Source organism: Balaenoptera borealis (assembly GCF_965194805.1).
Source record: "Balaenoptera borealis genome assembly, chromosome: 12".
In the NCBI taxonomy this organism is placed as follows: domain Eukaryota; kingdom Metazoa; phylum Chordata; class Mammalia; order Artiodactyla; family Balaenopteridae; genus Balaenoptera; species Balaenoptera borealis.
Genome location: NC_138869.1, coordinates 65,097,599 through 65,122,433, shown reverse-complemented (window position 1 = coordinate 65,122,433; position 24,835 = coordinate 65,097,599). Strand labels below are relative to the sequence as shown.

General features: G+C 38.9%; 1 protein-coding gene across 16 annotated transcripts in view; it reads left to right on the top strand.

Annotated features, from left to right (window-relative positions):
* BEND6 (BEN domain containing 6) overlaps nucleotides 1–24,835 on the top strand; it is an 89,184-nt gene that overhangs the window by 12,548 nt on the left and 51,801 nt on the right. For all 16 annotated transcript variants that reach the window (XM_082347162.1, XM_082347161.1, XM_082347160.1 and 13 more), the window contains exons 2-3: nucleotides 6,098–6,243; nucleotides 12,009–12,186. In XM_082347162.1, coding sequence (XP_082203288.1) covers nucleotides 6,124–6,243; nucleotides 12,009–12,186 — 298 coding nt within the window. In that variant the 5' untranslated portion in view covers nucleotides 6,098–6,123. The remainder of the gene's footprint in view (nucleotides 1–6,097; nucleotides 6,244–12,008; nucleotides 12,187–24,835) is intronic.

The window sequence follows — 24,835 nt, the reverse complement described above, 5'->3', positions numbered from 1 at the left end:
AAAGCCATTGACATATTATTCATCCAACCGCGTATCTTGGGAGAGTCTCATGGCTGTGGTTATATTTAATCTTGCCCCTTACAACTACCTGGGAATTAATCAAATGGTTTCTGTTAGCAAAAAAATAAATAAATAAATAAAATATAAAGAGGGGCAGGGACTTCCCTGGTGACACAGTGGTTAAGAATCCGCCTGCCAATGCAGGGGACACGGGTTCAAGCCCTGGTCCGGGAAGAAACCACATGCTGTGGAGCAACTAAGCCCGTGCGCCTCAACTATTGAGCCTGCGCTCTAGAGCCCACAAGCCACAACTACTGAGCCTGCGTGCCACAGCTACTGAAGCCCAGGCACCTAGAGCCCGTGCTCTGCAACAAGAGAAGCCACCGCAATGAGATCGTTTCAACTAGAGAAAGCCCACGTGCAGCAGCGAAGACCCAACACAGCCAAAAATAAATAAATAAATTTATTTTTAAAAATAAATAAAGAGTGGCAGATAACTCCATGGTAAATTTTTTTACCAACTATAGGAACTAGTAGTGTTTAATATATAGCCATATTCATAATACCCATTCTGAATTTGCTAATTGGCAGGTAGTACAAACCTTGACCCACCTGTCTGTGAATGTAAGAACAGTGGCCTGAAATCTACTGAAAAGTAGAGCTTCTAAAAGAGGTCTGATATGTCCATTCTGGTTGGTCTTGAATGAATTGTGTGTTTGTGAAGAAACTTGAGGATTTGCTCTTTAATGAAATCATATCAGCAGGAGAAAATTTTAGTACAGTTAGGATATTACAAAATCTGTATTTTTGCAAACTAATTTTTTTCCAATTTTTTTTGTGGTAAAAACACATAACATCAAATTTACATCTTAACCATTTTAAGTGTAGAGTTCAAGGGCCTAAAGTACATTCACATTGTTGTTCAACCATCACCATCATCTGGCTTGCAAAACTGAACTCTATACTCATTAATCAGTAACTTCCCAGTCCCCCTCTCTCCCACCCTGGGCTTATCAGCAACCCCTGTGAACCAGGACTCTGGCATCTGTTACCATCACTAAATAATACTTATTATTTAGTGATGATGACCGGTTAAATCTGGCAAAATCCAGATTTTACCAGTTAAATCTGGCAAAATCCAGTTTTATCAAATAATAACAATTTGCTGTCTGATCTAACTGGCTATATATTGTGTCTCTCAAGTACTGCTCTAAATGTTTAGTAATAATGTGCAGTGAAGTAAGGCACTGGGGAGAAAGAACTTAAAGCAGTTGTTCTGCTTGCCAGGAAGAGAAATGAGGATGACAGAAAAGGAAGCATGTGACACAACTGAACTTCTTTTCAATGTGATAACTGAGCCCCTAGGTCTGGGTTCACCAACCTGCTGCCCCTCTGCCTGCCTCCTATTTCTGTACAGCCTGTAAGCTAAGAATGTTTTTTACAGTTTTAAATAGTTGAAAAAAACCAATATAAGAATAGCATATCATGATATGCGAAAACTGTATAAAATTCAAGTTTCAGTGTCCACAGATAAAGTTTTATTGGAGCACATCCACACTGCTGTGTTTACAGATTGCCTGTGTGCTTTCATGCTGCAAGGGCAGAGCTGAGTAGTTGTGACAGAGACCACACGGGGTAGCCTGCTCAGTGCAGCACAAACCACGGTGATGCCGTTGTAATAATTTGACATTGTTTTAGTGTCGTGCATATCGTCATACCATTGTATGACATTGCATTTTATTTTTTTACTACCAGTGTATGCCAGTCATTCCACAGCAAAAAAAAAAGAGAAAATTTGACTTAGTGCTTTTAAAGCAGAGTGGCGTGTGGATTATTTTGTTACCAAACTAGATGGCAAAGCATTGTGTGTATTATACACTGACACTATAGCTGTGCTTAAAAAAAAACATATATATGTCATATTACCAAACTCAGCATTCATCCAACTCACAGGACAGCAAGTCACAACAATTAGAAAATTTTAAATGAAATATCACAGCAGAGTTTCTTCACAAAAATGAGAAATGAAAATGAGTCTGTAACCAAAATAAGTTTCTGTGTGGTTTGTTTGTTAGCCAAGCAAGGAAAGTCATTTACCGATAGTGAGTTAATTAAATCGTGTTTTACTGCAGTAGCTTAAGGCATGTGCCCAGAAAAAAATAAACTTACTTAAGACAATTTGCCTTTCAGCAAAAACAGTTATTCAAAGGAATGAGGACATCAGGAGCAACATAATTAAAACACATGGCAAATGACTCTGAGTTTTTCTTGGCTCTTGACTAATCAACAGATGTTACTGATATTGCTCAGTTCTTATTTATTTGAGGAGTAATTGCTGATTAATTTAGAGTGACTCACAAATTAGCCATTATAAATAGTCTTTGTGAAACAACTGTGGGAGAGAATATTTCCAAAGAGGTTGAGAAAACACTAATTCAGTACAACCTGAGGTGGAATCTGCTAGGATGTGATACAATTGATGGTGGTTAAAAATGTGTGTGGAGAGGGAAAAAGGTTTGTTGGAAAATTTTACAAAACTTGTGAAAATGTAAGGTCCTTAAAGCCTACAGTTATTCATTTTATTATTCATCAGAAGGTACTTTGCAGAAAATATTTGAACCTATTATGTATTTTTTAAATAGTTGTATTGAAATATCATTCACATGCAATTCACCCATTTGAAGTACATATTTCAATGTTTTTTTGTTTGTTTGTTTGTTTATTCACAGGGTTTGTGCAACAAACACCACAATCCAATTTTTAAAGAACATTCTTGTCCCCATTAAAAGAAACCCATTAGCAGGCATTCCTCCCCCCATCGCCCAATCTCTCACTCCTAAGAAACCACTAATCTGTTTTCTCTCTATAAATTTGATGATTCTTGACATTTCACATAAATGGAATCATACAATGTGTGATCTTTGGGGACTGATGTCTTACACTTAGCATAAAGTTTCCAAGGCTCATTTATGTTGTGGCATGTATCAGAACTTCATTTCTTCTTATTGCTGAATCATATTTCACTGTAGGGATGCACCACATTTTATTTATCTATTCATGAGTTGATAGACATTTGTATTTTTCCACTTTTTAGCTATTATGGCTAATACTGCTATGAAGGTTTGTGTACAAGTTTTTGTATGGATGTATGCTTTCATTTCTCTTGGGTATATACGTAGGAATGAAATTGATGTGTCATATGATGACGTAATATTTAACTTTTAGAGCTGCCAGACTTTTCCAAAATGCCTGCACTATTTTACAATCCCACCAGCAAGATATAAGGGTTCCAATTTCTCCATATGTTTACAAAAACTTTTTGTTTTCTGTCTTTTTTGATTATAGTCATCTCAGTGGATATGAAGAGGCCTCTCACTGTAGTTTTTATGAGCATTTATGTAGTGATTAATGATACTGTGCCTCTTTTCATGTGCTTATTTGCTATTTATATATCTTCTTTGAAGTGATGTCTGTTTAAATCCTTTGTCCATTTAAAAAACTGGGGCATTTGTCTTTTTATTACTGTGTTGTAAGAGTTCTTTATATATCTTGTATTCACGTCCCTTGTGAGATCTATTTTCATATATTTCCTTCCATTGTGTAAGTTGTCTTTACTTTCTTGATGGTATCATTTGTGAAAATAACGTTTTTGTTGTCATATCTATGAAATCATTGCCTAACCCAAGGTCACAAAATTCATAAAATCTCATAATGGGTCAGCATTGGCAAGTGAGCATTTGCCATTAATTTTGATGGTAGGGAACACTTTGAACCCTAATTAAACAAGATATATTTTTAAATTCCAGTCTCATTTGTAGGCCTGTCTGACAAAAAGTTATACTCAATTATTATTAGTATAGTTTCAATTTTATGAATAAAAATTTTGTGAAGATTTATTTTCTTCTTGCTTATAAGTACCCACATAATATCCTTGATTTTGCCCCTTGGCCTGCAAAGCCTAAAATATGTACTATCTGATGCTTCACAGAAAATGTGTGTTGACCTTGCTCTGAGTAAACAGATGAATGATATTTGCTACAAGTGGATTTTTTGTCTATGGAATGCTCTTAACTGTGTACCCCTGATTTAAAATTGCCTCTGGCTAACATACCTAGGATCTATGGATTTATAACTCCCTAGAGAAGGTCATGCAAGCTGTACAACTCTGAGGTATAAAATGGAGAAGTGTCACGACTTAAACACACCCACTGTGTGAGGTGACCGCCAAACCTCAGTTAGAGGCCTCACCTCTTATTCTAGAAGGAAGAACCTACAAAGCCAGGATGTCCTAGATCTCCCCATTCTGCCTGTGCCTTTTGATTGCTTGTATCTTTGAAATTATTAATAAAGCTTGATACTAAGTAAGATCTCTGATATTTGTGAGTTAGATATTACAGTCCAGTCCCATGAGTTAGCTGAAGCACTATTCATGTATTTGAAAACCTAAAGTAAGTTTTCAAAAAGTCACAAGAAGCAACCTTGGAAATACTAAATATAATTTTATGCTTGGAGTAGAGAATAATGAATTTCTCTTAAAATAGGTAAAAGAACCATATTTTCTAAAATGATTACTTGGTGTAATTTGGTAAAGAGTATAGTTACCTTCTACTCAACAATCCACATATTTGTCGAAGTCCCTTTAGGCTAGTCTCTTCTGTAAAGTTTTATTATTTATAATTAAATATCTTTTCATGAAAACAAACCAACATATGCAAGTAATAAGGATGTTACAGGGACTTCCCTCGTGGTCCAGTGGCTAAGACTCCATGCTCCCAATGCAGCGGGCCTGGGTTCAATCCCCGGTCAGGGAACTAGATCCCACATGCCACAATGAAGATTCCGCACGTAGCAAGGAAGATCCTGCGTGCCGCAACTAAGACCCAGCACAGGCAGATAAATAAATATTAAAAAAAAAAAAAAAAAAAAAGTTGCTATGACCAGAAGTGTTGAATCATCCATACACAGCAAAAGCTACATTTGATCATTTCAAAACTATTAAGCTTAAAAACTATCATCTGTTTTATCAGGTTTTGAAAAAATGATTCTACCTTAAAATTTTTATGAAATGCATTGTTGCCTTTGAGATTTTTTTGCATTCTTTATGGTACTACACTTAAGTTTACACCAAAGAAAATCTTCCATCTCAAAACTTTAGAGTTTTCAGAAAAAAAACAGAACAAATTTCTAGGCCATTCTTATTGATCTCCCTTGGAATATTTTTGATCCTGATGAGATCTGCTATTATTTTTTTTTAAGATTTATTTATTATTTTCATTTATTTATTTTATTTATCTTTGGCTGTGTCGGCTCTTAGTTGTGGCACGCAGGATCTTCAATGAGGCCTGCGGGATCTCCATTGAGGCACGTGGGCTTCTCTCTAGTTGTGGCGAGCAGGTTTTCTCTTCTCTAGTTGTGGTGCACAGGCTCCAGGGCGCGTGGGCTCTGTAGTTGTGCCGTGCAGGCTCCAGAGCGTGTGGGCTCTGTAGTTTGTGGCACGCAGGCTCTCTAGTTGAGGTGCGTGAGCTCAGTAGCTGTGGTGCGCGGGCTTAGTTGCCCCACGGCATGTGGGATCTTAGTTCCCTGACCAGGGATCGAACCCACATCCCCTGCATTGGAAGGCGGATTCTTTACCACTGGACCACCAGGGAAGTCCCTAGATCTGCTATTATTAATGTCTTTTTCCTAAAGTTATATAACTTCAGCCCTCAAATCATTTGCATAATTTTGTAAGGTTTCTACTTTGTTTTTTAGACTCCTCATAACTGATTGACAAGAAAAAACTTGAAAAGATGGAAAAAATTTATACTATTTGATTTTATAAATGACAACTTCTTGTATCTCACGTTCTGGAAACATGATATCCTCATGATTTTGAACCAAGTGAAAGTGTGTCCTAAATTAGCCAGTGGGAGAAAGAATGACAGGAAGTATTGAGTAAAATAATTTACTTGAGTGGCTAGTCCCTTTATGAAACATACAGTTGTAAACATATTATGGATCCTTTTGTTTGTTTTTCATTTTAAGGAAAAACATTAACTTTTGGACTACGTCCAGAGTAGCACCATCTCATGGGCATTCCCTCCTCCTACAATTTCAGAAAACCTTTGGTAACTAACTGAGAAAATGCAGAAGATCTTGCAAACAGAGGAAATTACCAATACCCAAGCTCTTAGAAAAGGAAAGAGGAAAAGGACGGAGACGATGGACTCAGAGAATGCGAACAGTGACCTGGATAAAGGGCAGGTTGGTGTGCTGCTGTTGTGGTGGTACTTTCTTCCCTTGCTCTGCCATAATTCCATAATTCCTTTCACAATTTATTAGTGCATTTCCCCCTCTCGTATTAATAGATTCTTCCCTTTAATTCTTTATTCAACTGAAGGAATAAAATTTCATGTTCTCTTTTTAATGTTAAACAAGTTGCATTAGAAACATATTCACAAGCCATTTTCCCTGCTTCTATTGGAGTGTGGCCAATTATACATTGTTCAAACTTTCCTTGATATCCTGGCAAATTAAAGATCAACAAACTGTTGGAAAATATTTTTTTCCTCCCAAAACCACTGGAGAAATTGGAACACCTCTTCTAAAATTTACTGCTTTTTTTTTTTTTTGACTTCAGTTTGTAGCCCATCCTCATCACAGGTTTGGTCAGGGCCCCTTTCTTATTTGTATTTATTCATTTATTCCTTTTTGATCTGAATTCCCCACTCCCATTCTCCTCCTACACTTTGGACAAACTATCCACCTGTTTATCCTTTATTTTTTATTTGTGTGTCTTTGTAATGCATGGAGTGCTTATGTGCATGTATTTTCATTTAATTTTTAAAATACATACTGTGCATTCTCATGGTTTAGAATATATTTTACTCTCTGGGGATAGTGTCTGGAGGCACTGAGAACAGTCCAGCATCTGGCATGCCACACATCCTAGGCTGCCCCACAACACGGCCTCTGACAAAACGAGGCTGTCCCGAACCCCTGGCAATAGAATTGTTTACTCTTAAACCCAGAAGGTTGGGAAAGCACCAAAATCTGCGTGTGGAATGTGCCCGGGCCAACTTTGAGAAGTTGTTGCTGTGAGACCTAAAGTACTTATGAGGTTTCCTGAAACAAAACAACATGTCAGCAGGGCCCATGGTGGGTCCATGTCTGCTAAGCATGTCTGTGACCGGTCACATGTGCTTTCCTATGGAGGGGCACTTCCCTTGTGAAAGTGTTGAAGGCACAAGCACAGAGTCAGAAAGCTAAATTTAAAATGAAGCTTCTTTGAGTAATAAAAAAATCAAAAGCCTAAAAATTATATATCTGTATATCTACATAGCGTGTGTGTGAAAAGTCTCCCACACAGCTGTCCCCACCCACCCTGTTCCTGCCTCCTGGCCCCCTACCACATGTAGCCACATTTATGGCTTTCTTGTTTATCCTCCCAGTGTTTCTTTGTTCAAATAAAGCAGATATGAATACAGATATTCTTATCCCCTTTTTTGCACAAAAAATAACTTACTAGATAGGCTGCTTTGTACTTTGCTTTTTTACTTAATATATTCTGACAATCTTTCCATTAGTATATAAAGAACTTTCTCTTTTGTACATCATCACCCACTGTCCCCTAGCATGGATATGGCTTGTTTCCAATCTTTTTCTTTTTACAAATCACGCTGCACTGTACAACCTTATGGCTCCATCATTTCACACATCATTTAGTAGTACATTGGTATCATAATATATAGCTCAATCTGTTTGATTTTTCAATCAGCACTGCTTTTAACATCTATATTGCTATTATATATGATACGTTGTGTCTAACAAAGCATAGCATCATTTTACTTATCCTTTCCTCCAATGATGAAAACCTAGATTTCCTCCAGCATCTTGGTACTACAAACAATGACAAAATAAATGTCCGCATACATGTCCATTTAAGAAACTGCGTGAGAATGTCTCTGGAATAAACACTTAGAAGGGTGAGTAATGGCTTTCATATGACAATGACATTGCTTTCCAGAATGTCCACATCAGTCCACATGCCCAGCAGCAGTGCATAAGGGGTTCCATGTTGTGTTTCCCTGCCAACACAGCATTTATGTCCTTATTTCATATATTTGGCAATTGATGGGAGAAAATGATATCTAGTTTCAATTTGCTGGTGCAGGTTTTGAGGGGGTCGGTGTCCAGTGGTTCCTTGAGGGCAAAATAGTCACCTGCTCTAGCAGGCCAGTAATATGGTTTCTTTTGCAATTTGTGTTTCTCAAAAACTTAATAGCTTTCCAAATTATTTCTTTCTGTTTGGTTTCATTGCAAGTAACTACAGCCAGAGATCTTATTTGGTCATAAATAAGCCTGAAAACTCTCCTCTTTTATTAAGGCTGCTCAGCCTCTTTTCTCTCCAACTTTTGGCAGTGACTTAATTGCCATATGAAACAAAAAGCTTGAAGATAATGCACTGAAGCTGAGGCTTACCCTTGGGATGGATTTCAGTGTCTGGCAGAAAACACTTAAAGAGAAAGCTCTTGAGAAAGCCTTGAGTTCACAGGCTTTTTTTCTTATCTCTTGCAATTTAGATGTAGACGTCATTCGTTTTTTTCAAACCTTGAAGATTTAACATTACTGGACTCAGTTTAAATTGCATGCTACATTCTAAATGCAGATGGAAGGAGAAAGCCTTCCATTTCTGCAAACTAGCTAGCACTGACAAGAAGTCACTGATACACACAGACATTCTTTTTCCAGGCCCAATAAGCACATGGTCTGCCTTCCAAGGCATTGCAGGTGACAGTTTTACCAAATGTGTCATCACCAAGGTCTAACAAGAGTCAACGACCTTCCAGCATGTTATACCTTTGCTCTTTTTGACCATAACCTGACTTCTAAGTAATTCAAACATATGGCAAGTTTTGGGTATCCGGCTTCTAGGTACCAAAATCTGCATTAGTTAAGATGCATGTTGCAAAGGCTGTAACAAAGACCCAAATATCACAGTGGTGTATGAAGATGGAAGTTTATTTCCCTTTCACATAATAGCAAGAGCAGTCCTGGTTGCTGTAGCAGTGCCAAAATGTTGAGGATCCCTCTTATCTTGTTCATTTACCTTCCTGAACACACAGCCTCTGTGTCTGGGTCAAGGTGACTGCTCCAGTTCCCACCTGCATGCCTTCCTCTCTGCCAACAAAAATAGAATTCAGGCAGGAGAAGGCCAGCCCATTCCTCCTAAGTTCATGACCCAGTAGTGGTACACATTGTTTCTACTCCTATTTGATTGGTGGAAGCTTAGTCACGTAGCCACACTGAGCTGTCCGGGAGTCTGGGAAATGTAATCTAGCTGACACCTACCTGCTGAGCTAAAAACTTATTACTGTAGAAGAATGGGAGAACAAATACCTGGTGATAGCCAGCAGTCTCTGCCACTGTCCATTTCTCTATTGAGTTTTTATAGTTTCTGTTGGGTTTCTTAGTCTATTCTGGTGGGTTCCTGTTCTATTCTTATTGATTGGCACATATACCATATCTACTGTAGAAATTAGTTTCATGTGGTTTTAGATTTTGCAAATATCTTATCCCAATCTATTGTCTATTAACTTTGTCTTCCAATGATGCTTATAAATGGATTTGTTTATGCTTGATTTCATTTCTCTCTTGTGGGAAATTGCTGCAAGAACTAGACCATATATTCTATTTTTTCCCAATTACTCTGCATAGAACTATGATCTCAATAGGCATCCTTCAGTTTTTTAAAATAAATATTTCATTTCTATTTAGCCAAATCCATCAGTTTTTTTATTAAAGATTTATATATCTAGCATGAGTACTTTAGCTACTTGCCAACATTGGACAATTGTAATTTTCATTACCATTATATATATTATATATGTCACACACACGTGGAATAATGAAATACGTATACATACATAGATTTGTATACTTGTAAAATAAGGAGTGAGATTGAAATGTATACATTACTGATCATACAAAAAGAGAATTGTATTTTCTGTAACTGATCTCATCTGGCTTTCAATTCTCCATCCCTGCTAGATAAGAAAAGGGGGGGGGGGAAGCTTGAATTTGTCCATTGACAGTGAATTACAGAGTGTTCTTTGTTGTTTTTTTTTAAATTTAAATTTTATTTTTGGCTGCGTTGGGTCTTCGTTGCTGCGCACGGGCTTTCTCTGGTTGCTGGGAGAGGGGGCTACTCTTCGTAGCGGCACACGGGCTTCTCATTGCGATGGCTTCTCTTGTTGGGGTGCACAGGCTAGGCGCACGGGCTTCAGTAGTTGTCACTCGTGGGCTCTAGAGCACAGGCTCAGTAGTTGTGGCGCAGGGACTTAGCTGCTCTGCAGCATGTGGGATCTTCCCAGACCAGGGCTCGAACCCGTGCATCCTGCATTGGCAGGAGGATTCTTAACCACTGTGCCACCAGGGAAGCCCAGTTAGAGTGTTCTGGTGTTTAAAATCCCTTTGAAGTATTGGTATAATTTCAGTCACTTCAGGGTTTAAGTCTCAATGGAGACTAGCTTCTCACTCTCCTCCACTTCCTGTTTTTTCCTGGGAAGTGTTTCAAGTTTTGAGGAGTCTTACATATCATCCAGCGTCTGGGGAGAGACAGCTGGTCTTCTGCCCAGGCTCTAAGTTTTCTGCCTGTTTCCTTAGCGTCCAGTACTGTTACTGCTGAGGCACAGCATTCCCGCCAGCTCCCAGGGGGTTCTGTTGGCACCATCTGCTGACGTTTGCTGTGCTGGGACCCACTGCCATCTTCTGTAAGGTTCTGGCACCCTGTAGCCTCCCTGTTCACCAGTTCCCCCAGCACTTACCCAGTTCCTGACCGGGACACAGGGATCCTCCAGATTCTCCAGCTGCTTTGCATGAGCTCTGGGGAGTCTGGACACTGTCTCTGGTCCATTTGTCCAGACACCAATTTTGTCCATTTCTGATCCGTGGCCCAGAAGGCGCCGTGTTGCCCTGATGTTGTTGGACATGGGGCCCCTTTAGGGCATTTATGATGTGCTGAGAAGCACGGAGCCGGCCCTGCTGCCCTGGGACTGCCCCTCATTCATCTGGATGTTTCCATCATCTACCCCGACCCCTGTGATCTACCTCTCTTCCCCACAAAGGTCGGGGCAGGAAGAGCAGACACTGGAATCTGACTTTCTGTCCTTCCTGTTCCGAATTCCTCCTGCTCCTCAGCCTGGCCCCAGGAGGTCTCTTCCCTTCCTATTCAGCAGGAACTTTCTTGATCTCTATTTTCAAAATTTTTATTGGAGCATAGTTGATTCACAATGTTGTGTTCTGGCGTACATGTGCCTTTATCTCTTCTACTCTAAAGTTTATTTTTATAAACATCATACTCCAGACTTCTAGATTTGGATCTTTATAAATTTCATTCTGTGCTCCAATTTTCCAGATTTGGATTAATATAAATATAAAAGCCAGCTTAGTAATTTGAGAAAATTCTTTTCTGCCTCAACAAAGCCTGGGTTTTACAACTCAAATGCATATGTTTTCGGACTATTGTCTTGCTGTCCTTAAAAAATATTTTTTAAACTAAAAGGTAGACATCAGTGCTTTGTTCTGGGTAAATCTTTCTCCCTTCTCTGATGGAATGAACCCCCAAATTAGCCTCATGGCATAGTCTCAACAGAGAGGCTGTGGATGAGGTGTCGGGAGAGAAATGGAGGATGTAGATGAGTTACAAAGATCTGAATGGTGGTCTGGTTGATTCTACTCTGTTATACTATTTTTCTACTTTGTGTTTCTCACTGAAGTTAGGCCGTAAGTCAGAATCCTGATTACTGTTTTGAAAGAGACATGTGCGTGAAACTTTGATGTCCTCTTTTATTCTGAGTTCCCCTGGATAGTGGAGGACCAAGCTGAGGCTAGATCACTTGCAAGGGCCCAGCTCCCCTCCTGGAAGAGCAGGAGCCTGTAGGTCTAATTAAGTCCCAGCAGCATCCGGAACACAGGATAAACCACGAGAGCTGCCTTGATGCTTTTGTTGTGCCTGCCTTGTATTTTAGAGAGACCCATATTCGGGAAATGCCTTTCTGCCCGGTGAGAGCTCCAGTGAGGATGAAGAGCCTCTAGCAGAATTGTCGAAGGAGGAATTGTGCACAAAAATAAGAGGCCTGAAACAAAAACTAACAAACATCCGGAAAGAAAATAGCCGCCTTCGACAGTCTTTGGTCATGCTTCAAGGTAAACTTAGAGAAAATTGACATTTTTAGATGAAAGGAAAAATACTTGTTGAGAGAAAGTATTGAAATCAGCTGTCAAGAATGAAAAAATCAGTACCTTAGAGAAAAAAAATCAAAAACAACATTTTAAGAAAATCTATGATTACATAATTTAATATGGATGCACTCTATTGAAGCTCTAGTTTATTGATTAAAAAATTTTAGATTATTCCTACAAAATACCAAATGTCATATTCATTTAATACTGTCCAACAAATATTTATTGAGTGTTTAATATAGGCTTAGAGAGAAAAGATCAGTAAGGCAACAGCTATGTCAAGGTGTTCATGATGTACTTATCTCATTCTCCTCTGCTAAGGAAAGCACTAGAAAATGGGGCCTGTTGTGATCTCTTATAGACTCACTGGAATTAAAGATTCCATATATTAAATTTCAGGTTCGGGGTTGGGAGGAGTGGTTTGGAAAATAATCATATTCCACTGAAGACATAAAGGGGAAAGACAGGCCCAAGAAAATTAAAAACAACCTGGAATAATGTCTTTTTGCAGAATCCTATATTGTGTTTAAGTGTTTATTTTTTAAAAATTATGTTTTCCATTTGTAGTTAGGCATCATGCACTATTTTGTACAGCTGAATATTTGGCAATATATCCTATGTGGGGCAGCATTCTGTTATAAAACAGTAAATACACAGAGTATTTTAAAAATAAATCCCTCTGGTTTCTGTGTACAAAATGAGTACAAGGGGCACAGAAAGGAGAGTGGGGGAGAACCACTTTTGAAAGGTATTACAGTCATTGGACTAACAGGATGGCAGCCTTGCCTAGGGCGATGGCTGTGGAAATAAAGAAAACAATTCCACAATATTTGGGGAGGCAGAAATGGTAGGAGACAGAACATTGTGGTGAGCTAGATTGACAGAGTAATGGCTCAGATGCGTTCCTACAAATATTGATCAAATTGAAGGCTTCCTAGTTTTAAGTAGAAACAGGCACACATGAATGGAAATAAGATGTTTATTCCACCAACAAGCCATTCTCTCCTTATTTTTTACGCTTTAAATATTGCATCTTTATAACTGATGGTTTTTCCTGGTGAGGTTTTTGCAATTTTCGAAGAACAGATTGTTCTTATTTTTATATCATCTGTTCCAGAACTTAGAGTAAGATGAAAAGCTAGCTGATAAAGTTAGCATACATTGCTGGTTCAAGTATTGATCTTGAAGTCACCGACTTTGGTTTGAATCCCAACCCTGCTTACTAGCTGTAAGCCTTGGCCCTGTCACTGTCCTGCCCTCAGCCCCAGCTTCACTTTCCTCATCTACACAATGGAGCCAATCTCTCATGTCTTTCTTGCCAAGATGATTAAATTAGATAATTGGAAGAAATGCTTTACCAGGGCCTGATACATGATAGGTGCTCAGTAATCATCGTTATTGTTTCTGTCTCCGTTTTTATTAACACAAGAACTTGACACATGGACCCCCCCAAAAGAAAATTAGACCAATTTTTTTCATAAATTTAGATGAGAAAATTTTAAATGCAAGAGGAGCAAATCAGTTTCAATAGTATATGAAGGAGACTTCTCTGACAGTCCAGTGGTTAAGACTCCATGCTTCCAGTTAAGGGGATGCGAGTTCCATCCCTGGTCGGGGAACTAAGACCCCACATGCTGTGCGGCACGGACAAAAAATAAAATTAAAAAAATAGTATATGAAAAGAATCATCACTATGAACAGTTTCTCTCTGTCCCTCACTCTGGAGTTGCTGTTTCATTTTCTAGTCTCTCTGCCAGCTTCCCACACCTTCCATATCCTCACTCTCAGCTGATGCCTTTGCTTCACGGAGAACTTGGAGTATGTGAAAAGACTGTCAGCTCCCTGCATCTGTGCTTGTATTAACCTCCACTTCCTCTCCTGTCACCCATGAGTGACCTGTCCTCTTGTCCAGCCAAAGGCAGTATGTCCATCTGTGCATCCTCTTTCTGCTAATCAAGGACAGCGCTCCAGAGATCCTCCCTGCTCTCTCTAATGAATCATCCCATTAGCATCAGACATACAATTATTTCTCCCATTAAAAAAAACAAACCAAAAAAACCCACCTTTCTCAGGCCATTTGCTTCTCTGCCTTCCACCCTGTTTCTCTCCTTCCCTTTGTAGGAAAACTCCTTACATCTTGACTCTATACACTGTTTTCAATGTTCCCCCTTTTATTCCCTTTGGATCCCACTTCAATTAGGTCCTTGTCATTCCATTGTAACGTCTCTTCTCATGATCGCCAATGACCTCCACGTATTAGTTTCCTAGGGCTGCAGTGATAAAGTATCACAAACTGGGTGGCTTAAACAGCAGAATTCCAAAATCAAGGTGTCAGCAGGGCCACGCTTTCTCTGATGGTGCTGGGGAAGGCCTCTCTCCTAGCTTCTGGTTGATCCTTGGCCTGAGGCAGCATTAAGACCAGACTTCATGTGATGACCTCACTGTGTGCTTGTCTGCTTCTGTGTCCAGACTTCCCTCTTTTTATAAGGACGTCAGTCATTTTGGATTAAGGCCCACTCTAATGACCTCATTTTAACTTGATTACATCTATAAAGACCCTATTTCCAAATAAGGTCACATTCTAAGGTCCTGGGGGTTAGACTTCAACACCTCTTTTTGGGGGGACACAATTCAGACCATAACGTTTCATATTGCTAACCCCGAAGGTCATTTCTCAAGGGTCACATTAAGTGCCCTGTTACATCTGACACCTTGGTTACCTCTCCTTCCTTGGCTTCTAGGGCACCACATTCCTCCTCCACTGCAGAGCTTTCCTTCTCAGTTTATATGGCTGCCTCACTTTGTCATCTTTCCCTCTAAATATCTGATGATGCCCCAGGCTCAGTCCTTGGACTTCTTTCTTTTCTATCTGCTTTCACTCCATAGGGGATCATATCCAATTCTATAGTGTTAAATCCATCAATAACTATGACTTATCTCCAGCCTGGACTTCTCCCTTTAGTTCCAGACTCATGGGCTAACTGTGTATTGACAAGACTGGCAGGCATCTCAGACTAACACCCTCCCTTCCGACCACATTCCCACCCTTCCCCTGCCGCCTGCTCCTTTCTTCCTTGCCTCGGTTAATGCTAACTTCACTGTTCCAGTTTCTCAACTCAAAAACCACGATGCTGTTTTGTATTTATTTCTTTTACACCCTACACTCAGCCCATTGGCAAATCCTACTTGGCTTCACCTTCAAAATATCTCTGGAATACAGTTCTTTGTACCACCCCCACTACAGCCACTCTGGTCCAAACCACCAGCATCTCTCACCCAGGTTATCATGGTGGCTTCCTCACTGGTGTTGCCACTTCCGCTCATGCTCCTGTGCAGTCCACTCTCAACACAGCAGCAAGAACATCCTGCTAAATGTAGGCCAGCTCACGTCACTCCTCTCTGCAGGCCCTTCCAGTGCACGTCTACCTCACAAGGGGTAAAACTGAAGTCGGTTTTATGATCTTTGAGTCCTTACATGATCCGGCCACCTCCCCTCCGCATACCTTTCTGGCCTTGTTTTCTACTCTCTCCCCATCCTTCTCTGTGATCCAGCCACACTGGACCACTTGCTTTCCCTCCAAAGACATCAGACGTGACCTGACGTCAGCATCTCTGTACTGGCTGTTCCCTTGGCCTGGGATGTTCTTTCCCCAGATATCCACAGAGTTTGCACCCTACGTACTTCAAATCTTCACTCTAAATTCATCTTTGCCCTGACCTCCTCCCTCCATCTAAACTTTCAACTTCTCTCCCCCTGCAACGTTTTTTTATCCCTTCCCGTTTCGTTTCCTCTTTGGCACTTAAAGTCTGCATACTCTATTCTGTCTTTAATATTGTCTGCCCCCCTGCATGCACACACACTAGAATGTACCCTTAGAAACCAATGTAAAGTTGGCTATTGGTTAGACTTCAAGCAACAGGAAGAGTCAGGAACTGCCAACTGCCACTGCAGTATTCGTGCATGCATTTCTTCTTTTAGTCAATATTTACAAGGTCCTCTATATGTCAGGCACTGCTCTAAGTACCTAGGAAAGCCCAGTGAACAAAACAAAGATCGCCGCTCTCACAGAGCTCACATTCCAGTGAGGCAAGCAGTCAAAATCATGAAAAATAACAATTAAGTAAAATTAAGTAAATTATACAATATGTTAGCTAGTGATAAATGCTATGGAAAAAATAGGAGAGGTAAAGGAGGATGGGGATTTGAGGGAGAGGGGGTGTTTTACAGTTTAAAATAACATGGTCATAGTAGGCCTCCTTGTGAAGCTACAGTTGGGAACTAGGAAGATGTCAGAAAGTTGAAATTTAATGTATAATCCAAATAAGAAAGGGGTCTGAGAGAAGAGTGCAGAGTGGTTAGTTAACTTTTGCTCAGCAATATTCCTCTTTGAACTAAGAATCAGAGCTGTTTATCTGCTAACTAGGAAAAATAGCAGAATAGATATACCATTCTAGACATTCAGAATGACAGACGTGTGTGTGCTCTACGTGCATGTGTTAAACATTTGAAACATATCTTGTGGACCACAACTGACCAGCACAATAAGATATAAAAGGAAAAAAGTGGTATGTCTATTGTACAAAAGGGTATTAAATTATCACTATTTGTAAAGAATGAATGTATACCCAGGGAAAACAGTGCCTCAGCCAAAAACTCCACTCTATTAACTAATGAGATTTCAGTAAAGAAGGAAAAATCAATTAAGTTTTGCCCAGGTTCATTTAAATATAGTAGAAAGCCATCAAAGTTTCAGAAATAGCCAAAGTAAAACCAGTGAATCACTGAAGTAGTAATTAGTAAAAGTTTATTGTGTGCACATCAAAAAGATACCACCAAAAGCAAAAAGGCTTATCTAAGCCGTAACAGTGTGAAATTTCAGAACACCAGGAAGGGAAAATCTAGAAGCTTTCAGAGAGAACAAGCATGTTACCCGCTAAGGAGTGGGAGTCAGATGACATTGGACTTTTCACCAGCAACACTGGAAGCTCTAAGATAATTGAGCAATGCCTTTAAAATTCTAAAGGGAAATGATTTAAGCCTAGACTTCTATACCCAGTGAAACCATCAACCAAGTGTGAGGGCAGAGTAATAATATTTTCATACTTATGAAGGCTCAATGTACTTCCTGTGCTTTCTTTTTCAAAAGCTAAGGGAGGGTGTGCTCCTTCAAAATGAGACAGTGAATCTAGAAAGTCAATCAGAAAACAGGTGGTCCAGTACAGGAGAGGGACAGGACGTAGCCACAGAATAATAGTGAGGGGACACTCCAGGGTGACAGGTCCATAGTAGCCTGGAAGCAGCTGGTCTAGAGGTGGACAGGTACGGGGGTTGCAGGAGAGAGATCACTGAGAAAAACATGAAATTGATAGATGACATGATGTCATCTACCAAACATAATGCAAGGAGATTTTATACCTCTGGTAGGAAGTTTTGAGATGTTTAAGTCAGAGAAACAGTTAAATAATAATAAGCAAGCTTTTAAAAATGAGATCATTTTAATTCTAGGAAAAGAGTCATGTTTTAAAGGAAAGGAATTGAGAATTACATCACTATAATAATGTAAGCACAGTATTTATTAAACTAGCAGTTGTGTTACCACTATCCTGGGATGATGGAGAGAAGAAGAGTGTGTATATATTTGCACATGTGGGTACCACATGTGTGTGTTTCTGTGTGGCTGGGGGAGGAGTTGAAAGAGGGCTGCCTTGTCATGTTATGTAGTTGAAAGTCAATAAATAATTATATGAATCTGAAAGAATAAAAGAATAGTTGTATATGCTTATTATTATTTAAGACTATGAAGGCAACTACCAGAGAAACAGGTAAGTGGATCAGAAGTTCTCCCTCTAGGAGTAGTAGGTAATCCAGGGTGGTGAGCGGTAGGGCAGAGGACTGCTATTTTTCATTATAAGCCTTATTGTATTTAAAAAATAATAAATGCCTGGTACATAATAGGTGCCCCAAATCTACCAGCTACCATTTTTTAAAAAAAAATCAGTAATTTCCTTATAGATCAGAAATTGCTGGTTTTATTCCTAAAAAAAAATAATAAAAAAGAATCTACACATTAATTACAAACAACTATAAAATATCTACTAGTTACCCTAACAAGAAATGTGTAGGATCTATGATGAAAAATTAAAAAGTCAGTGAAGAAATACACAAATCTAAATAGAGAGACGTCAAATTCATAGATGAGAAGATGCCAATTCATCTCAAAATAACTCACAGTTTGACTAGAATCCCAATCAAATGCCCATAATTGTTTTGTTTTGGTTTCTATTTTTGTGGTAATTTGACAATAATTATATTAAAGTTAACCTGAAAGAATAAATAAGCAAAATCAATTAAGAACATTCTGAAAAAGAATCTGAGGGCATAACTGTCAACATGAAATCATATAAAGTTCTGATAATTAAAAGCAACTTACTAGGATAAGAGCCAGCAGGACGATGGAACAGAACATACATCCCTGGATAATACCTCCCGTACAGGGAAGAAATGTCCTGGAGCCACTGTGGCACAGAGGTCAAGAGCATGGGTTTACAGGGGCCAAGCCACTTGGGTTCAAATCCTGGCTCTGCCACCTACTAGCTGTGTAACTGAGTGTGAGCTGAATGGAAATGATAAACGTACTTCCCTGGGTGACATGTAAAGTATTTAGAGCAGAACCTGGTAAGGTGAGTGCCATATAGTGTCTGCTTATCACTGTAGGATGACCAGTGCAGTCACACCGGGCCCTGCTCCTAGGAAGGCCCCACGTACTGGTTAAAAATACTGTCACCATATTAAAATTCTGAAGAAGCTTTGAACAAGGAGTCCTGCATTCTCCATTTGCAATGGGCCTGACAATTTACATAGCGAGTCCTGCAAGCCATTTAGGACAAGGATGAATTATTCAACAAATGGTGCTGGGAAAACTGATATTCCAATGTGGCGGGGAGGGTAGGTTTAAGTTAGGTTCTCATTTCACACCATGTGGCGTACTAGAAACATAACTGTACAGTTTAAATTATAACTCCATGTTCTGAATTTGAATGAGTACTGGTTTCGACACAGGATGAATTTTTATCTTTAAAAATTAATAATATGTATATTCTAATACTGTTCACCGAAGAGGCCTAGAAACAAGAACCCAATAGCAAAGAGCACTCCCAGCACTTGGGTGTGGCCTTGAAATACCGTTTCCCACTAAAGGGAGCTGGGGTTCCCTGGAGAAATGGCTGATTCCAGAACTTGCACAGGAAATAGACAAGACTTGTCAGGAGCCTCAAACAGGAAATATAGATGAAAATCTTGTCCTACCAGAAAGCAAGGAGGTCAGCAAAGACCATGTGGATGTGTCAACTGGAAGAGGTTCCCACTGGCTAAAGATCATTATTATTGGAGCATCAATAATAATGATCATGGCAACTGGTTATCGTGTATATTTACATGCATGACTTCATTCAAAAGAGAAAAAACTTAACGGTCATCTGAAAGAGCCAACTCATTATTTTGAAAACTGGCAAATACAGACTGAAAAATCAAGCATTTATCCTGCCATTATTATATGAAATGAACCTCAGGGTAGCCAAAGAGTTGATGAGAGAAAGTTTCCCTTGGTAGAAGAATTCTAGCTAAATGAAGAAGAATTAGGATATCACCATTTTGCAACCCCTGATGAATCTAGGCAGTGATCATCAGTGACCGCTAATATTGCAACAAAAGGTAACCATGCATGCAATGCCACCTGCTGGAAGTTAAAACATTGATCAAGCCTTTAGATCTAACTACAGGGAAGAATATGTTAAACACTCCCTTAGGGGTGCAATCAGCAAAATCCAGACTGTGGGAAACCCTGCAGGACAAAGGACTCAGTTTCTTCAACTAATAAATTGCAAGGAAAAAACTAGGAGATGAAAAGAAAACCGATAGTTTGTAAAAGAGACAGCAACTAATTGTAATGTATGGAGTTTATTTGGATTCTGATTCAAACAAGCTAAAAACAAGAACAAAAACAACGAGACAATCAGAGAAATGTGAACACTTGCTAGTTTGGTTTTTTTTTAAAATGATATTCAAGAACTATTGCTAAGTATTTCTGGCTGTGACAATGGTGTTATGGTTATATATATATATATATATATATAACCATATATATTATATATATATATATATTTAAATTTCTTACCTTTGGAGATATATACAGAAATATTTACAGATAAAATGAAATGATGCCTGTGATTTGCTTGAAGTAATTTTGTAGGTGGGGAGAAAGCGGGTGGGGATACAGGTGGAACAAGATTGGCCATGAGTTGGAAACTAGGGCGTGGGGTACATGGGAATTTACTATTTTGTGTGTGTGTTTATATTTTTCCATTAAAAGTTAGAAAAAATTATATCCAGGGAGAAAAAAAACTTACTTGTGAAAAGATGTTTAAACTGTATGAAATATATGAGTGAATATTTAACTGATCTGAATGACTTTCTAAGCATAAAGTAAATGAATGAACTAAGGAAATGAACTAAGGAAAAGACTGCTACTTTCTTTTTCTTTAACATCTTTATTGGAGTATAATTGCTTTACAATGGTGTGTTAGTTTCCGCTTTATAACAAAAAGTGAATCAGCTATACATGTACATATATCCCCATATCTCTTCCCTCTTGCATCTCCCTCCCTCCCACCCTCCCTATCCCACCCCTCTAGGTAGTCACAAAGCACGGAGCTGATCTCCCTGTGCTATGTGGCTGCTTCCCACTAGTTATCAGTTTTACATTTGGTAGTGTATATATGTTCATGCCGCTCTCTCACTTTGTCCCAGCTTACCCTTCCCCCTCCCCGTGTCCTCGAGTCCATTCTCTAGTAGGTCTGTGTCTTTATTCCCATCCTGCCCCTAGGTTCTTCATGACAATTTTTTTTTTTTTTAGATTCCATGTATATGTGTTAGCATATGGTATTTGTTTTTCTCTTTCTGACTTACTTCACTCTGTATGACAGACTTTAGGTCCATCCACCTCACTACAAATAACTCAATTTTGTTTCTTTTTATGGCTGAGTAATATTCCATTGTATATATGTGCCACATCTTCTTTATCCATTCATCTGTCGATGGACACTTAGGTTGCTTCCATAAGACTGCTACTTTTAATTAAATAACAACTAAAAATATGTGTGTGCTTTTTTTTTTAAAATTAATTTATTTATTTATTGATGGCTGTGTTGGGTCTTCGTTTCTGTGCGAGGGCTTTCTCTAGTTGCCGCGAGCGGGGGCCACTCTTCATCGCGGTGCGCAGGCCTCTCACTGTCACGGCCTCTCTTGTTGCGGAGCACAGGCTCCAGACGCGCAGGCTCAGTAGTTGTGGCTCACGGGCCTAGTTGCTCCGCGGCATGTGGGATCTTCCCAGACCAGGGCTCGAACCCGTGTCCCCTGCATTGGCAGGCAGATTCTCAACCACTGCGCCACCAGGGAAGCCCTGTGTGTGCTTTTTTAAAAATTTTATTTTATTTATTTATTTTATACAGCAGGTTCTTATTAGTTATCTATTTTGTACATGTGTACATTTAAAACATACTAAAATTAAAATACTCTAAGAAAAATAATTGCAACTTATGACAAATTAAAGGTTAAAGTGCTTAAGATATAAGGGAATTAATAATAATAGCTAATACATTTTGTTTATAATGCACTAGGCATTCCTATAAGCACTTTACAAAAACCATCTAAGCTATCATAAAATAGAAAAAGTACTAACATTCTTTGGTTTAATAGATATCTCATAGAATAAGTTCAAATAATCAATAAGCAAATAAATATATATTCAACTTCACAATAATCAAATAATTGCAATAATTACAATTTAAATAATTGTACTAAAATTTTAACCTATCAAAATAGTGAATATTGCTGTTAATAATGAACACCTCTTGTTGATGGTGCAGTGACGTGGCTGACTTCTTACCTTGCTAGTGGGCATTTAAGTTGGAAGACTCTTTCTGGAGAGCCATTCAGTGATATTAACTGAGTCTTGGAAACATTTATACCTCTGAGCCTATTGTTACGCTTTCAGGAATTTATAGCATTGACATGATCAGAGATGCATATAAAGATGTGTGTGTTAGGTGGTTCATAAGAGTTTTGTCTGTAATCAAGAAAAAGAGGAAGCAACCTAAATTCCAAAAAGAAAAAAAGTAGCATCTGAATAAATTAGAGGACATCAATACCTTGAGATATTAGGGAATCCTTAAAGTCATGTGTTCAAGTGGAAAATAACCCATCAACAGGTGAATGGATACTTTAATTGTGGAGTATCCATGTAATGAAATATCACTCAGCAACAAAAAAGAATATATATATACCTGAATCAATTTGCTATACACCTGAAACATTGTAAATCAACTATACTTCAATAAAAAATAAAAATAATATTCATCCTCCTGAAAAAAAGAATGACTAACTGACACAACAACATGAATGACTCTCAAAACATTATGCAGAACAACAACAACAAAAAAGCCAGACCAAAAAAAGGAGAATATACTGTTTGTATCCATTTATATGGAATTCTAGAATAGGTAAAACGTGTCTCTGACTAAATAAGTCACATTAATGGTTGCCCCTGAGGTGAGTCCAGGGATTAATCTGGAAGGAACATGAGGCAAATTTCTGGGTGAGCAGAAATGTTCTATATCTCGAACATATTAGTGTGAGCTAATTGGGTATATCCTTTTGTCAAACTCATCCCCCTCTACCTAGTTAAATTCTGCTCAGACTTCACATAAGATCTTGACTTTGATTCTAAGCAAATTAGACCTCAAAAGATCATATTTTCCAAGATTTAATAAAATATGTAAAATATTCAATTTATTGTCTTAATTGGAAAAAAGAACCATGATACAATGCTATGCATATAGCATTGTCCTAATTATGTAAAAGAAAATACATGAATATAGATAGAGATATACAAAGATGGGATACAAAGATAGAAATGGCAAGAAGGATATATTCCAATGAACATGTATAACTTTCATTATTAGAAAAAACAGTGAATATTCTCTAAACCCCACTTTAATGCAGAATTCCCTTTTTCTCTTTACATTCCAGCTTTGGCCTTCTTTCAGTTCCTCAAATACAGAACTTGTGTTTCCTATGCTTCTGATGACCTCCTCATTCCCTCCGGCTATTTAATTCCTGCTCAGCCTTCAGGTTTCAGATCAATCTTGACCTCCTAAGAGAAGCCCTCTGTGGCCCTTCCCTCTCTAGGCTGTTTGCCTCTCCTTTGTGACCTTAACAACTGTGATTTTTCATTTCTTTGCATGCACCTTGAGTTAGCCAAACCGCAAGGTTAAGGGCACAGTCCTCTAGACTGCCAAGTCTTCTAAGACTTCTGATCCTGACGGCAAGTTTAGAGGTTTTCCAAAACCACCTTCAGGTCCAGTAATTTGCCAGAGAAACTTAATTCACCAAAACCTATTATATCCATGGTTACATTTATTACAGGGAAAGAATACAAATTAGAACCAGGCAAAGTTGGAAGAGACACATAGGGCAGAGTCTGGTTAGTTTCCAAGTGAGGAACTTCTGTCCTCAGGATACATTACCTACTAGTCTTTATATGTTACAACAAAATGCACAGAGAATTGTCCACCCAGGAAGCTCTCTGAGCTTGGGTGTCCAAAGTTTTTACTGAGGGTTCATTACATGAGCATGATTGATTCACTGATTGATCGCCCACATGGTCTTTCTGGCTTTCTGGCTATGGCCAGCTTCTACCCTAAGACTATTGGGTGCGACTGTCCCCACCCTGAGAAACTTCTTAGCATAAACATAAATCAGGTGTGTTCTAAGGGGCTCACCATGAATAACAAAGACACTCCTGCTATCGCTCGGGAAATTCAAGGGTTGAGAGGTTACTTCCCAGGAACTGGGGGGTGGTGGGTGGCGGTTAGGACAGGTGGCCAGACCTTCTTTGAGCGGGCCAGATTCTTACACACAGCATGGTTAGGTAAACAATACTCCCCACCCCCTCCCAGTTCCAAGAGTCTAGGATCACATCTGGTTTTGCTCCCAGTCTCATCCCTGGCACCTAACAGAGTGGTGGGCAAATGTTGAGAGTTGGCATGACATAGAAGTTTATAGCATGGAATTGGCAGAGTCCAAATTTGAATGTTGGCTCTTCTTTTCACTGAGTTGACCCTGATGGGTTATTTAACCTCTCGTTGCCTAACTGTCCTCATTTGTAAATTGCGGGTAATGATAATACGTATCTCAGAGAGTTGCAATGAGGAGTAAACAAATGAACATCAGTAAAGTTCCCAGAATAGTGCCTGGCACAGAGTAGAAGCTAGATAAATGTCTAATATCATTAAGTGCTCAATAAATAATGCTGATTGAACAACTGTCTGGCACATGAGAGGTGCTTAGCAAATATTAATTAAAAAATATAAAATAAGATTTTCTTCTTCAGCAGATGAAAAAATTTTTCTATTAACATAGTACTAAATGTATTGATTTGGACATGTCATCAGTATGTCTGATTTTCAGGTCTCCAATCAGCTATTATTCCAAAGATTATATAGCTCAATAATATGCTTAGAAAAGTACAAAAAAGTTTCAGAGTCTTTTCGCCTC